This window comes from Furipterus horrens, unplaced genomic scaffold, assembly GCF_987537825.1.
Source record: "Furipterus horrens unplaced genomic scaffold, mFurHor1.1.pri manual_scaffold_2, whole genome shotgun sequence".
Taxonomy (NCBI): domain Eukaryota; kingdom Metazoa; phylum Chordata; class Mammalia; order Chiroptera; family Furipteridae; genus Furipterus; species Furipterus horrens.
The window spans coordinates 69,929,524-69,946,516 of NW_028327172.1; the positions used below are offsets into that span (position 1 = coordinate 69,929,524).

The 16,993-nt window shown below is 37.9% G+C and overlaps 1 protein-coding gene across 3 annotated transcripts in view; it reads left to right on the top strand.

The window, feature by feature from the left end:
- MTMR2 (myotubularin related protein 2) overlaps positions 1–16,993 on the top strand; it is a 120,539-nt gene that overhangs the window by 63,180 nt on the left and 40,366 nt on the right. For all 3 annotated transcript variants that reach the window (XM_090265828.1, XM_090265829.1, XM_090265830.1), the window contains one exon: positions 16,430–16,505. In XM_090265828.1, the coding sequence (XP_090121954.1) occupies positions 16,430–16,505 (76 nt within the window). The remainder of the gene's footprint in view (positions 1–16,429; positions 16,506–16,993) is intronic.

The window sequence follows — 16,993 nt, forward strand, 5'->3', positions numbered from 1 at the left end:
TCTGTGTGCATCAAAGCCCAATAAAGCGTGAACCAGGAGTTTGCAGCAAAGAAAGGTTTATTTAAGGAAATGGCACCAAGCTTGGGGACACAGGTGAGCTAGTAGTCAAAAACCTGGCTCTGATGCTCTAGGGGATGGGTTATATAGGGGAAAATCATTAATCAGGGTGAATAAGGGAGTTAAGGTTAGGATCATGGGCTCTACCCATTGTTTGGAGCCAGAGTAGGGAGTAGTTGATTACTGCATATGATCCTGATGTCAGCATGGCATTGTTCTGTCTGGCTTTGCAAGGATGTGGTCAGTAGGATCATTCCACTTTCGTGGGTCTGGGGCTGAAACACAGCTGAAGTCAAGATGTTATCTTTAGTTTGACTGAAACTCTTTCTGTGGTCAACAGACCTGCAGCTTTGTACTTTAAGATAGTTGAACAGACCAGAGCCTAATTTTCCAGAGGACTTAATGATGAGGGGAGTAGATGTGCAGCATGTGCAGAGGTAGAGGGATCTGGTTGAAAGGCAAGTGAGTCATAATGTTGTTAGACTGGATAAAGCTAGGTTGAATTAAGGAAAAAGTCATATTAAAGAAATGAAGTTCTTGTACAGTTAGTTGTTAATTACCCCATTTAAAAATGAGAATAAGCAAAGTGTCCATCCATAGAGGATTGGATAAAGACACACAATGGAGTGCTACTCAGCCATAAGAGAAGACGGATACTGTCATTTGCGCCAACATGGATGGACCTGAGAATATCATGCTGATAAGTAAAATAAGTCTGTCAGAAAAAGCTAAGAACCATATTTCACTCATATACTGATATAAAACTAAAACTCATGGACACAGGCAGCAATGTGGTGTTTGCCCGAAGGAAGGCGGTGGGGGTGAAGGGGGACCTAATATATATGGTGACAGAAGATGGTTTGACTGTAGGTGGTGGGCACACAGTCCAATGTGCAGATCTAGTATCATAGAGGTGTACACTTGAAACCTCTATGATCTTATAAATCAATGTCACCCCAATAAATATAATTAAAAATAAATAAAAATGGAAATAAGTATACTACTACTCTTTCAGGGGTATTATGAGCAGTAAATCAGCCCTGGCTGGTTTGGCTCAGTGGATTGAGCGTCGGCCTGCGAGCTAAGTGTCGCTGGTTCGATCTTCCAGTCAGGGCACATCAGAGAAGGAAAACTCTGACTCCAAAAAACCTCCGCTGCCTTGCGGCATACCTCTTCAGGGGAAAGGCTAAGGGAGTAAACCCCGACAGAAAATCCGGAGCCGGAGTCCCTAAGGCGGTTTGACGTTGTAGTCAACACTGGCAACTCCTGCGGTGCACCTGAAGCCAAGCTGTATTGACTCCGTCTTTCCCTTGGACCCTTCAGCTGCGAAGAGAGGGGGGGTCTGCTGCATGGGCAACAGCAAACCCTCCATATCACCCTGCCCAGGCTCTGTAGCTTCAGCTTCACTGGAGAGGACACTCCAGCGTCATCGCAAGATGTCAATTCAACACGGGAGGAGACAGATACCGTGTCACTCCCGAGTCGGACTGCACAGCCATTCTCGGCGGTGCAGATAGACTCTTAAGAAGCTACACCATCGTCTCTCGAGACGGATGGCTGCTGACGACGATGAGCAGTAAATGAATAATTATCTCCTGAAAACAGTGAATTAACTGGGCCAGTGTGTGATAATAGTTTCCTTGGTTTGAGGCAAAACGAAAGTAATTGAGATAATATTTTATCTTTCTACCTATCTACTTCTATTCTGTTTTGGTTTTGGCAGATATTCTGTTATGCGCCATCCTTTTTTGGGAAGATCTGGTCTTTATCTTAAGATTATATCCCTCTTAACTCTTTTGGCTTTAAAAATCTCCTTTTTTAATGAAATTATGTTGCTAATAGTTGGTAGTTGTTACTATGGTTATTTTAATGTTCTAAGTTTTTTGTTTTTTTTTTAAGTCTACAGCCCTGTGTTATTTTCCCCTCATCCCTACAGTTTCTCCTGTTGTTTACATCTTGTATTAGTATAATGCATTTGTTACAATTAATGAACCATATTGATATATTATTAATTAAAATTAATACATCGTTTACATTATGGTTTACTCTTTGTGTTGTACATCCTGTGGGTTTTGACAAATATATATTTCTACTATTGCTGGATCATACAGAGTAGTTTCACTGCCTAAAAAAATCAGCTGCCTTTCACCTATTTGTCCTTCCCTCTTTTACTCCAAACCTCTGGCAACCACTGATCTTTCTACTGCCTCCATAGTTTTGCCTTTTCCAAATTGTCAGAGTTGGAATAATTTAATACATAGCCAGATTGGCTTCTTTCACTTAGCAATATATATACCCTTAAGATTTCTCCGTATCTTTTTGTTGCTTGATAGATTATTTCATGACTGAATAATATTACTCTGTATGGATATGTAACACAGTTTATCTAGTCATCTACTGAAGTATTTCAGTTGCTTCTAAGTTTTAGCAGTTATGAACAGGTTGCATTTTAAGAGTCAAATCTGAATGTGTTATTCATTTCCTAGGGCAAAGTAGATGGCTTAAAACAGAAATTGATTCTCTCACGGTTCTGGAGTGTGAGAGTGGAGGTGGGAGTGGGGTTGTGATTTGGGACTTCAAAGAACAGGAAGGAAATTCACATGGAGGTGGGAAAGCAAGTGTTTGTGAAAGAAATGTTTGCGCTATTGTCTTTAACAATGGAACACAGAGAGGATTTGAAACAAATAGGCCTTGCTGGGTTCCTCTTTATCACGCATTAGTTTATATTAAACTGTAGTTACGTGTTATGATATCTCCCTTTCTAGAGCAGGTCCTCTATCTAAAGTCCTTTAGGTAGGTAAAGGGGGATGGTCAAAGGTTCTTTCTGAGTCTGTTTTTTTTAATAACAGGTTTAAAATCAGTATCCCTAAAGGCATATTTTGGAGTGTCAAACTGCTTCCGTTACCTCTTTCCTAACTGCTGGTGAAGGGCAAGAGTCCTTGGTTTTCTTGGCTGGTGGACCAACACCTCCATGGTAACATGGCATTCTCTCTGTCTCTGTGTCTTCACAGGGCCATCTTCTAATAAGGACAACAGTTATGTTGGATTAGGGGCCTACCCTACTCCCTTGTATCCTTATCTTGACTAATTACAGTGACCCTATCTGAAGTGACCCTATTCTCAAATAAGGCCACATTCTGAGGTAGTTAGGACTTTAACCTATCTATATCTGTTGGAGGGCACAATTCAACCCATAGCACGAAGTGATGCTTTTCAGCCTGTACCTCTTTAGGTACTCACCCTTTTTGTTGTTGAATCATTGATTGTGATGTAATGTTATCCAGCTCTTGCTGATTGTGGTTTCAGGTGAAAACCAAATTGTTCTTGGCAGCGTTATGAAACTAAAGGGTTTCTTTGGGCTCGAATATGGATGTGGTACTTTAAAATATATAATTAATAATATCCATCCCAGATGCCAGTCTTTGGCTCTACCCTGTTCAGATTTTTATTTCTGTGGCTCATTTGCCTACTTTGTTGTTTGTCAGTTATGGAAGAAAAAGGGATTCTGTGGAAAGTAACTTCACAAGGTGATCCGATCCTAAATTCCTAACTAGGCTAGTCATTTGGCTACTCATGCCCTAGGCATATAACTTCTTTAGTAAAAGGCTCATCTGTGCCTTAAACCCTGTTCATTGTTTCTGTACATGTAGATTAACATACCCCCTCCTTCTAAAGCATGAGAGCACCAATTTTAACTATCCTGTAATTTCTTGCCTTGCTTTCTCCCACCTTCTGTAGTCTTCCTTATGTTTCCATCCTTAATTTCAAATGCATAAAAACAACTGCAAAACTCTTCTTCTCTGGAGCATTTGAGATCTTACTTCCTGGTATATGTTGTCATTTTGGCTCAAACTCAAAGGTTTGGGATGTTCTTATGTCAAGACAGCCAAGGTGTATAAAAAAATAGACTAAAAAGTTGATGTAAACAATTTTATTTAGTAGAATTATTTAGTGAAGAAGAAGTTCATTATTTTTTCCTTTATCATTTTAGTACATACAAAGAAACTGGCGGATAGTTTGTAACTTCTACAAGCTCATTTTTCCCTTTTAGATGATTTAATTTACTGTTTTGCAGATTTCAGAAAAATTCTTTACTGTGTTTCTGTCATCTGACATTCCATGTGAAAACTAACCCAGAAACTTGCCAACTTCCAGATCATCATTATAGATAAGTTTTCTGAATTTCCTTTATAGTAATTTCCTGATCAGAGCAAGGGAAAGAAGGGGGACAGGTTAAAGACACATGGAAAGTTAGAGTTTGATAGAGAAGGCATGGAAGACAATGGGAGAAAACATGGTTGAGGAGAGAGCAAAACTGAATTGATTAGGTTTTAGGAATTTTAAAAAATTATAAATTTCCATCTGTGGTTTTTCACTGGTAAGATTTTAATGTGATCTATAGACTTTTCTTGATAATAATCAAAGGGTTAAATATTGTATTAAATTCTATCAAAGAGCAGATGTTTGTATAATCTTATCTGTTGATATAACCAGAGCTCCTGAAGCAGACAGCGGTCCAGTGAATCGGATGGGAAACAGATCGGGATAGCCATTTAGTAACTTTTTTTTGGCCTAGCAAGAAAAGGGTTTATGTATTCTGGGGGATTTCTCCTGATGGGGATTTCTCTCTTCCTCTCATATGGAAGGGTTATATAACTTTTTCCACTAAAGATACTTCTATGTGAATGCAGGAAAGCCTAATAAATCAGTGGTTTTGCTGCCTCAGTTCCCCAATCCCCATTGTAGAAAGGTAGGCTCCTGTATTTTTTAGTTGGCCTCTTGTTTTGACCTTACTTCCTTTTTTGTTAAATCTGCATTTCTTCAATTACTAACATCTTAAATGCAGTTCTTCCCAAGAAAGATCATCAAGTGTTACTCAAATAATTGGTTGTATTGCCTTTTAAGCCTAAGGTCAAATTTAACTGCTTCTTCCAACAAGTATCAAATACTGCTTCTTCCAACAAGTATCAAATATTCCTCTTTGTTTATACTACCACTTTATCTTTATTTTTAATTAATTTATTTTTAACAAGGTTACTTTATTTTTACTTTTTTATTTTATTTATCTGTTTTTAGAGAGAGGGGAAAGGAGAAAGAGAGGGAGAGAAACATCACCGTGTGGTTGCCTCTCACGTGCCCCCAAATGGGGACCTGGAGTGCAACCTAGTCATGTGCCCTGACTGGGAATCGAACCAGCGACACTTGGTTCACAGGCCAATGCTCAATCCACTGAGCCACAGCAGCCAGGGCTACCACTTTATTTTTAATACCAGACTAATCCAGGATTTTGATATTTCTTTTCTAGATTATTATCATTTCATCTTCATTATACCCAGTTTTGTGCACTTCCTTGAACATACCATTACCTCTGTCAGAGGCCTGCAGTGATTTCCCTTTACATGACTGGTCAAGTTTAAAATTCTTAGTTCCCTCCCCCAAATTACATTATAAAAATTTCCAAACATACTATTGAGTTGTATGAGCTCACTATGTATTCTGGATATTAGCCTCTTATCAGATATATGCTTTGTAAATGTTTTCTTAAAATCAGTAGGTTGCCGTTTGATTTTGTTGAAAGTTTTCTTTGCCCTACAGAAGCTTTGTAGTTTGATATAGTCCCACTTGTTTGTTTTTGCTTTTGTTGCCTTTCCTTTTGGTGTCAAATCCAAAAAATCATTACCAAGACTGATGTCAAGGGGCTTAACCTCTATGGTTCCTTCTATTTTTATTGTTTCAGGTTTTATGTTTAAGTCTTTGATCCATTTTGAGTTGATATTTGTGTGTGGTGCAAGATAGGGGGCCAGTTTCACTATTTTCCATTTGGCTATCCAGTTTTCCCAGCATTATTTTATTGAAAGGATTATTCTTTCCTCACTATATATTGTCGGCAACTTGTTACAAATTAATGTACCTTATATGCATAGGTTTATGTTTGTGCTCTTTATTCTGTACTTTGATCTATGCCTCTGTTTATATAATACCATACTGGTTTGTTGACTATAGCTTTGTAATATAGTTTGAAACCAGAGCGTGTGATGCCTCTAGCTTTTATTTTCCTCAAGATTGCTTTAGCTATTTGGAATCTTCTATGGTTCCACACAAATTTTAGCATTTAAAAAATTTCTGTGAAAAATGCCATTGGAATTTTTATAGAGACTGTGTTGAACATTTTATGTTGTTAATGCCACAGTTTACCTCATTTTATATCACGTATTCATAAATTATACTGGCTGTAAAAATTTTTAATACTCTTTCCTTTTAATGTTTCTAACATATAGTCAATTGGTTAACACAGCATCCTATTACAGAAATAGACTCTTCTGAATCTAACTATATATTTACCTTCACCAGTGAGTTGTATGTTCTCATATATTTTCATGTTACTATTAGGATATTTTCATTTCAACTTGAAGAATTCCTTTCAGCATTTTTTGATATAGTGGTGATGAACTCTCTCAGCTTTTGTTTGTCTGTGAATGTATTTCTTCATTTCTGAAGGATTCCTTTGCCAGATAGAGTATTCTTGGCTGGCAGTTCTTTCCTTTCAGCATTTTGAATATATTGATTCATTCTTTCCTAGCTGGTAAGGTTTCTGCTGAGAAATCTGCTGATGGCCTAATGAGGGTTCCTTTGTAGGTTAGAGGAGTTTTTTGTTTGTTTGGTTGGTTTTACTGCTTTTAGGATTCTTTCTTTATCTTTGATTTTTAACAGTTTCATTATAATGTGTCTTAAAGAGGGTTTGTTTTTCTTTTAGGTATATTTTATTGATTATATTGTCACAACAGTTCCATTTTTTCCCCTTTGCACCCCCCACCCAGCACCCCCGTCCCCCAGCAATCCCACCCCTCCCTAGTCCATGCCGATGGGTCATGCATACAAGCTCTCCGCTTTCTCCCTTTCCTATATTATTATTATTTTTTAATAAATTTTTATAACAATCTCTCCCTCTCATACTTGAGACCCTTTATAATCTTATAGAGAACAATGGGCGACGGTCTCATGCTCTTCTAGCTGCTGCTTCAAGCTGGGCGTGGTCGTCGTCCTACCTACCCCTAATAAGAGTGGGGTTGTGGTGGGGAGGGTGGCTTTCTCATATGGGGAAGGTTCTTGTAGACTCCAGGTCAGTTGGCTGTCCCCGGACAATGGCGTGCTTGGTTTAACAGGCTGGCATCCTTGTTGTATTCTGGGGGCAACAGATTTGGCAACAGGGTTAAAAAGTATCCTTCAATCCATAACCACTAGATGACAAAAGGCAGGGATTAATTTCTTAATGTCCTGCATTAGGGAAAAAAGAAGGGCTTCTTTGGAGGAAGGTGTGCCAGGCACGTCATACCTGTCCAAAATCCTTTTGTCCACCATACTTAGCTTGGGCTGAGGGAAATATTTTAGGTTTCCCCCCTCTCATATCTCTGGGTCCTTTCTGTCCAAGCCATTAGGATAGAAAAGAGAAACCAGTTTTAAAGTGAAGCCCACAGACCACTCCATACTTCACCAACCCAGCCACTTAGTTCAGCCAAACCATTCAGTCTCAGGAGTCAGGGCTGCAGACAGGATTAAGTGAGGCCTATACGTACAGACAATCACTCAGGTAGTGAGATCCTAGGCTTATGCCCTTTGAAAACAGAAAACATGTTGATTTATGTAACATAACCCACAAACAAATCTCTAAATCTGTAAGCCTGTCTTATTGGAAAGACATCCAGTTGCAAGGCATTTGACATTCTTCTTGCCTGTAAATTAAGCATCTTTGATGATGCCACAGACATAGTTTAACTTATAAATGAAAGGAAACTTTAAATGAAAAGAAACTTTAAAGACGATTAGCTGCACTACTTTATAGTCTACCACTGAGCATTGTGACTTTCCTTGGATCACATTTTTTCTCCCTAAGATTACCCTCCTTGTCATGAAAGGGACAGCATTAAGTCCATTTTTAATTTATCCTGTTCATTTGCATAAACTCAACAAGAGCAGCAAATGATCACTTATGATCTTTAAGTGTGCTTTTCTGGAACTTACACAAGGAACATTTAGGGTGACCTCCAGTCTGCCCTTCAGGGCACAGAAGCTGAGCCACATACCTACCATTCAGCCTTGCCTGTATACACTTGTCTTTTCCAAGTCCTTCAGGTTTTCCATTGTGCCTTAAGGTCCCTTCTAGCCATCTTTAAGGGAAGCAACCTTCGTTCCTTCCCTGGAAAGATTGCCATGGACCACACATTCAACCGTGGGCTTTTATTGCCTTCTAAGGTCTCCCTTAGTTCCTCAGGGCTTTTTGGTAATAACCAGAGCCCAAGCATGTCTTCTTTATGCATGACATTCCAGTCAAAGTTTTGGTCAACAAAACCTCTATCAACAACTGGTCTTATTAGTTTCATGCAAAGAACCTTATGTCATTACTTACTCCTTCAGGGTGCCAATTTCTGGAGGGATCAGGTAAGGAGAAAAATATACAGTGTGAAGGAAAATCCTTGTCCTTCTAATATTCACTAGAATTACATTCCCATTCTTTATATTTTCTTTTTTCACCCACTAAAAAATTTGTTTGTTTGTTTATTTGTTTTTCTATTACAGTTGTCCTGGTTTTTTCTGTTGCTTCCCTGCACCCTGCCCACCCCTTCTCCCACAGTCAGTCCCCACCCAGTTGTCCATGTCCATGGGTCATTTATACATGTTCTTTGACTAGACCCTTCCCCTTCTTACCCCCTTCTCTGCCTCCCCCCTCCCCCCTTGTCATTGTTAGTCTGTTCCTTGTTTACATACCTCTGGTTCTGTTTTGCTCATTTGTTTGTGTTGTTCATTAGTCTCCTGTAATAGGTGACAGCATAAGGTATTTTTCTTTCGTTGCCTGGCTTATTTCGCTAAGCATAATTCTCTCTAGTTCCATCCATGTTCTTGCAAATCGTAGAAGTTCCTTCTTTTTGATCCACTCATCTACAGATGGGCACTTAGGTTGTTCCCAGCACTTGGCTATTGTAAATAGTGCTGCTATGAACATAGGGGTGCATAGGTTCTTCTGAATTGGTGTTTCAGGATTCTTCGGATATAGTCCTAGCAATGGAATTGTTGGTTCAAAAGGCAGTTCCATTTTTAGTTTTTATGAGGAAATTCCAAACTGTTTTCCATAGTGGCTGCACCAGTCTGCATTCCCACCAACAGTGCAGCAGGGTTCCCGTTTCTCCACATCCTCGCCAGCACTTGTTGTTTGTTGATTTGTTGATGATGGCCATTCTGACTGGTGTGAGGTGGTATCTCATTCTGTTTTTTATTTGCATCTCTCTCATGCTAGTGATGTTGAGCATCCTTTCATATGTCTATGGACCCTTAAAGAGGGTTGTTTTGAATTGAAATAATGAAGTGACCTATGAGCTTCATGCACTTGAATGTCTACCTCTCTCCTCCGGGTCTGGAATTCCTAATAAGCTTTATGCCTCCTTTCCCTTTTCTTCTTCTTCTGGAACTCCAGTGATTCTGATATTGGTTCTTTTGATGGTGTCTTATAAGTGACATTGGTTTGCTTCATTCTTTTTTATTCTGTTTTCTTTGTTAACCTGTGCTGGGTTACTTCAAAAGTTCTATCCTCTAACTCACTGATGCTGTCTTCTGCCTGTTCTATTCTGCTATTGGTACTCTACCTTGCATTTTTTATTTCATTACCTGACTTATTTAGCTCCAGAATTTGTTTTTGTTTTTAAATGATATTGATCTGTTTATTTCTCATTTTGTTTATTATTTCTTGATTTCATTGAATTGTCTTTATTGTTTTAGCTCATTGAGTTCCTTCAAAACAGCTGTTTTTAATTCTTTATTGGGTAAATCAGAGATCTCTGTCTTTGGGTTCAGTTATTGGGGATTATAGTGATCTTTTGGCGATGTCATGTTCCCTCCTTTATGTTACTTGGAGTTTTGTATTGATGTTTTGGCATTTGAAGTAGCAGTTACCTCCACCAACCTTTACTAGCTGTCTTTATGTGAGAGATTCTTTTTGTTGGTTTGGCTTATATTCTGGGGCTTTCTCTGACCTTGTATGAATATACCTGTTCCCCCTTTCTTGCTTCTTCTTACGGCAGGATTCTAAAGCTGTGTGTCTTCTGTTGATCTTACAGTGAACCAGGCCAGCTGTTAGGAACCTCTCTTTCAGTGTCCCAAAGGCGGTAGTACAACTCACGTTTATTTCTCCCTTGGCCACAGACCCTGGCTTTTCTGCACACATTCCCTGTCTACCTTGCTCTTGCTATTGCTCTCTGAAACAAACAAGGGGCTGGCTGCAGAGTGGGGGGCGGGCGGGGGTTGGCACCTGGGGATTTGGGGGTTCCCATGGGTCAGGTGAAAGGATCCTGGAGTGAGATTTTTCCAGCATCTTATGATTGGGCTTTCTGCTGGAATCTAGAATGCAGAGAACGTCATTCCTGTAATACCTTCTGATATTCTTATCTGTCTCTTTCCTGAACTCCTTCCTACCCCAAGTAATGGAGCTCTTGCTTTAATATGCTGGGTGCTATGGGTGAGAGATGGGTTTCTTTAGCAGCAGCCCACAGCTGGGCAAGTTTGGTGCTCACTCATTACTCTCCCTTTTCCCCCATAGGAGGGATCCCCAACTTTCTCTTTCTCTAAGCTGTGCTGCCTCGTGGGCAAAGGTGATGCTCGCAAAGTTCATCTTATCCACTCTGCTGCATCCAAACTTGTATATATATTTTTTGCTCCAATGGAGTACTGAAACTTCTGTAGAAATCTGGATTTCTATTAAGGCTTTCTCATCTGAAGTGTATACCCAAGTCAGTGTTTTCCAGGTGCTGGGCCAAGAGGGGTTGGAGTCAGTTCACAGGCTCCTGCTGGTTCCACAGCCCTTACCCAGGTCTGTCTGCGTATTTATTACCTGATGCACTAGTGGGTGAGACTCCTCCTGGGTCCCTTGGCATATGGTGCTGGATTTCATAGCTTTGACGGAGGCCCTTTTGCTCATGCATAGAGGCCAAATTTTAAAAGTTAAAGGGCAACCAAAATGAGGGTCATTTTAGGCTGCCACGATACTGATGTCATTCCTCATTTTGCTTTCTTTAGAAGAGGGTGTGCTCTATTCTTTAGAAAAATCTAGAAGTCAGAAGTTCAGGAGTTAGAGAGGTTTATGATTCTCTTTATGACATGCTGTCTCAAATATTAATCCCTGTGTATTTTATTTTGTATAGTATATCTAATATTTTATTTAGGACATTATGAAGATACTATATTTATTGCTATGAGATTAATGCAGTTCAGACATTTGTAAGGTGTCATTAATCCCTATGTATTTTAGAAGAACAAACCACTATGTGAATAGACCATTGTGAGAAGAGGCAGTGAAAACTTCTGTTGGTGCTTGTTATTGAGTGCTTAATAAGTATTTCTTACATTGTAATAGCACCTTGCAAATCCCTTTACTCTGCAGTTATCTCATTTCATACTCACAAACCTGTAAGCCGGATGTTAATATTATCTTGATATAAATGATGAAACTAAGACTCACAGAAGTTAGTATGTTGGCATTAAATTTTCTTTTCCTTTTTTTTTTTTTTTTTTTGGTTGTACAGTCATGAAGATATAACTTAAGCCTTTGCTGTGCACCACAGATTTCTTGTGTAGAAGTCTTAATTTCTCTTTCTCTTTTTCAGCTTAACTACCCTCAGGAAATTCTTTTTCTAAACAAAACATGTGGATTATATTTTTGGTGACCTGGCATATCTGAGAGCGACTTCTTGTTGCCATCAAACATGTTAGAGAGGTCACAGCATTTTCTTACAAAGATCTGATAACATTTTGTTGTTGTTTTCTGAAATATAGTTTTACAGATAAACCTGAAGCCAGCCTGGTCTTGCTTTTGTACGTTACTTCTCTCTCTCTCTACCGATGTTCTCAGAGTTTGTCTTTTAATTCTTAAATTTCAAAAAAAATTGCTAAGATGCACCTAGATATATATCTCTGTTCATTTTTTAAAATGTGGAACATGGTAAACTTTTTTACCAACAAACTTAGAAAATCATTATTTATTTCAAAAGCATGTTCTTCAATTATATATTGGATTTTTGTTTCTATTCTCTCTTGACTTTTTCCTTTAGGAAATAGAATTCTTTAATTGGTTCTTTATGATCTCCCTCACAATTTTTACCTCTGTCCTCTTATAACAGTTTCTTAAAGCATTTCTTATGGTTGTCCTCAACATAAATGCTACTTTCTGGATAATCAATTTAGTTCTTAATTCTAACACAGATTTTATTTCTCCTATTACATTTAAAATGTTTGCAGTTATTCCTTTTCTTACCGATTTCTCTAAGCCTCAGTTCATCTTTCCCTATGCCTTTTGTTCCTGTTCCTTAGCGAATATGGCTGGTGTGCTTTTGGGTATGCCAGCTAGTTTATAAATGTGTCTCATAATGTCTCATAATGCCTAAAGGGAATTATTTTCAGAAGACTGCTCTTTTGTTCTTCAGGCTGATGTTTCTTTTCCTTGTCAAACAACCTTTTTTCTAGGCCTTATAATTTTTCTCTTATGTTTGATGCAAGATAGATGTGTTCAGAATCAGTGTTTGCCATCATACATAGGGGCCGGATTGCCTCTGTTCACTTGTTTGAGTTCCTTTTATATCTTGAGCTATAAAATGAGTTGTTTATATATAACCTCTAGTATACATCTATTTTTATATTTTTTTATTTAAAAAATCTTTTTAAAAACTTTATTTACTTTTAGAGAGAGGGGAAGGGAGGGAGAAAAAGAGGGAGAGAAACATCAATGTGTAAGAAATACATTCTCGCACACCCCCAACTGGGGACCTGGCTCGCAACCCAGGCGTGTGCCCTGACTAGGAATCAAACAAGTGACCTTTTAGTTTGCAGGCCACACCAGCTAGGGCTACACCTATTGTCAAGTCTGTCATGTGGTACAGCTTTTCTGGACAAAAAATGGGTTCTTGACTTGGTTCTCTTCATTACCCTCCCTCTCTGACATTCTAGTTAGAGAATGTATAGGAGAAGCTATAGTTCTCAATATGTACTACTTGCATTGGTTCCTCCGTCTCTTTTCTTACTTTATAAAGCTTTAATTATGAAGATTACACTTCTTATGTTCCCATGTGCCTCTTCCAGAACTACCTTTTTTTCCACTCTTATATACAATACGCATATATTCTTGGGTTTGCAGTTTCCCTCTGAATGTAGAAATTCAGAGAGAGGAAGTCAAGGGGAACAACACTGTAGCAGCTAAAAGAAGGTAAACCTGTGCAATATAGAAACTACTGCCCAGCTTTGTAAGTGATACAATCTTTGTATTTCCAAAGCACATGGTAGACAATGAGCAAAAGATGAAACATCTTCCTTTATATGATTTTCACATGTATAGCACCGCTTGATTTTTTTTTTTTTTTTTTTAGTATACTGTGGTTGTAATTATCTGTATCTTTTTAAATCAAATTCTGCTGTTTTCATAATTAGTAGAAATTCTTAGTAGATTCTGGTACTCAGTTGTTAGTCTGAATTTTAATTATTATTAGTAGAAAATACTTATTAAGTATATATTATGTCAACTGATATAAATGCTTTAACTATATTAATTAATTTTTCTAAAACCCTTTTGTGGAGTACTGTAATTACTGTCATTTTATAGATAGGGAAAATGAGGCATAAAGAAGTTGAACACCTCGTCTAAGAATACCTAGCTAGCATGTAGCACAGGATATGAACCCAGGTAGTCTACATATTTGCATATTGCATTTTTATCCTGTTTTATGCATCCTCACAGGGCCATTCTTCTTCCTCTCTTCCTATCTTCCTCCTTTCCCTGTGTCTTTCTTCTTTCCTTTTTAAAAAAATATATCAGGAACTGGCAACTAGATGTCAATAAAAAATATGACCTTTTTTGAGATTTAGAATGTGGAATAAAAAAAATACATATGTATGTATGTATTTTAGTTCTTTCGGCATTGCAGTAAGGTTAGTTTATGAAACAAATTACTAAACTTTCAGATGTATGAATTTGTTTAAATTGCCAATTCATTAAAAAGAATTAATTTTTTCTTTGTAGTTAGTTTATTGGCCTTAGGTGAACATTGAGCTGTGTCAGTGATGTCTAACCCTTTTGTCTAGTTCTCCCTAAACACCTTAAATTAAGGAATAATTTGATTACCAGGAAGAATTAGATTCATTAGATTAGTGCTGTTCAATACAGGTACCATTACGCCTGTGGCTATTGAGCACTTGAAATGTGGCTAGTCTAGATTGGGATGCGCTGTAAGTGTAAAATATACTCTGGATTTTGAAGGCTTGGTATAAATAAAATAATATAAAATGACTCAATACTTCTAAAATATTTGTAACATGTTGAGATGACAATATTTTTGACTTACTGGATTAAATAAAATATATTAAAATCAATTTTGCCTGTTTTTAGTTTTTTTAATGTGGCTTCTAGATGATTAAAAATTACATATGTGGCTCATGTTACATTTCTATTGAGTATTCAAAAGTGGATAAGATGGGGTACCTCTTCTCTAAGAGTCTGGTAGGGAAGACAGGCACTTAGAGTGAGTGACAAGTGCCAGATTGGAGCTTCTGCATAGGAGATATCTAACCCAGTTTGAGGGCCTGCAGAAGGTGTCCTTTAAGGCAGTTATTATTCAATACCTTTTGTTTTATTCCTTTTTAACCTTCTATCAAGAACTCTTAAGTCTACTTTTGGATTGAAGGAAGTAAAAGTCAAAAGCTTTTAAAAAATGTTTGATGCCCTGACCTGTGGCTCAGTTGTTTGGAGCATCATTCCATACACCAAAAGGCTGCAGGTTCAATCCCTGGTCAGGGCACATACCTAGGTTATGGGTTCGATCCATCCTTGGGGCAGGTATGGGAGGCAGCGGACTGGTGTTTCTCTTTCACATCAGTGTTTCTCTCTTCCTACTCCTTCCCTCTCTCCCCTGTCCCTCCCTCCTTCCCTTCCTTTCTCTCTAAGATAAATAAACATATCCTCATGTGAGGATTAAAAGTGTTTGAGAATCACTTATTTTAGTGGTATTGCTTCTCAGTCTGATGAACAAATCAAGGTTGAAGTAGAAGGCTTGTGTTTGCTCACAGAGACCATTGCTCAGCCCTCCCTCAGAATTGGTTTAGACAACTAAATGGATGGCAGTGTTGCCTGCTAAGTATGGAACACAGGTCAGTTTGAAATTTGTTGAGTCCAAGGTATCTGTGGGATATTTAGAGGGGGAGGAACATTAGTCAGGTGGAGGCATGAAACTAGAGTCCAAGAAAAAACCTCTACTGTCAATATAGATTGAAGTTAGGTGAAGTAATAAAATATGAGAGCATTAGGAAGTGACTAAATGAAAAATGGACAAACCTCTGAGCAACAGGGAAGGTTAAGGAAAGGGAACATAAAGGTCATTGAAGAAGAATAGCCAGAGGAGATGTTTAGCCAAGCTAGTGTGCAGATAGTGTCAAAAGTAGCTAACATAAAAATAAAGACTGAAATGTCCATTGTCTAAAATAATGAGGAGTTTATTGGGGAAAAGTAGGTTCCCTCCTGGAAGGAGTTGGGTTAGGTGACAAAGCCAGATTCCAGAATGTTGAGGAATTACTTAATGGGTGGTAAAGAATTGTTGACAATGAAGTGTATTATTTGAGAGTGAAAGGGATGGAGTGGGAAGGCTTGTGGTAGCTAGTGGCTGTATTTAACATATGACCACTTTGTGTGTGTGTATGTCTTCTCTGAGCTGTAAATCCACTAGAAAACTGTGTTTCTATATCTTTACATTCTTGCAATCCAGTATAGGATCTTTCATAAGGTCTCTTACTCAGTAACGTTGTTGATCATGATTTTAATTAATTTAAATATCTCTTTTTCAACAAGACTCTTTACCAACATAATTCCAACTTCTGTAAAAGTTAAATCTACGTAAGAGCTTGATTTTATTTGAGTTTAAATACACTAAGACTTTTAGGCATGGCTAAATGAGAAGAAATGGTCTTTGTAGTCCACTAGAAACTGTAATTCAAATATAGATTCTGACATGTTTAGCTATGTGACCTTGAACAGATTTAGCATTTTTGTCCTCTTCTAGGATTAAGGTTAATAACACCTACCCTTATAGGGCTGTTACAGGATTCAGTGAGAAAATGTGTGAAGTGTTTATATATAGTACTTTATACAAAGTAGGCACTTGGTAAACACTTTGTAGATAAATAGCAACTTCACATTGTTATACATTCCAATATCGTAGTTTTTATAATTTGATATAATGTTGTAATATAACTTTACATAAGAGCAAGCATACTAGTTGAACTTTGAGTGAAAAATTAACCTTTGAGTAAAAACATGTTTATTTTCTTGTCCCTCCCTCATTTTCCAATCCAGGTCCTGAGGGAGTCTAACAAATTGGCAGAAATGGAAGAACCACCTTTGCTTCCAGGAGAAAATATTAAAGACATGGGTCTGTAATGGTATTTTTTGTTGAATTTCCTTCTCCTTTCTGACTGCACAGACTATTCAGGACTCTTGATATACAGAGAGCAGGCTGTCTGAGACGCCTCCTGTCTGGCAGTGCTCTTCCCTGACATCCTTCCCAACCTTTAGTGCATTCTTAGCCTACCTTTAGACCTGTTGGTTTTGTTTGTATTTGGACTGCAGGGAAACATACAAATTGAATATTCTGCTGCTTCTGGTTTGCTTTACTTTCACTGAAAGTAGGTGGCTTCTTTTTAATTGTTGCTGAATTCTGTGAAAGAAAATTTCATTATTTGAATTATCACAGTAAGATACTGGGTTACTTTGATAAAAAAGAAAAACATTGAATTGTTACTTTGTACAAGTAATTTTTCTTAAAACACATTATTTTTTCTCTATTTTTTCCTATTCTGAATCAACTCAAGTCAGCTTTTGGATGAAAATATTTCATCTCCATTGCAAAGCAAACCACTG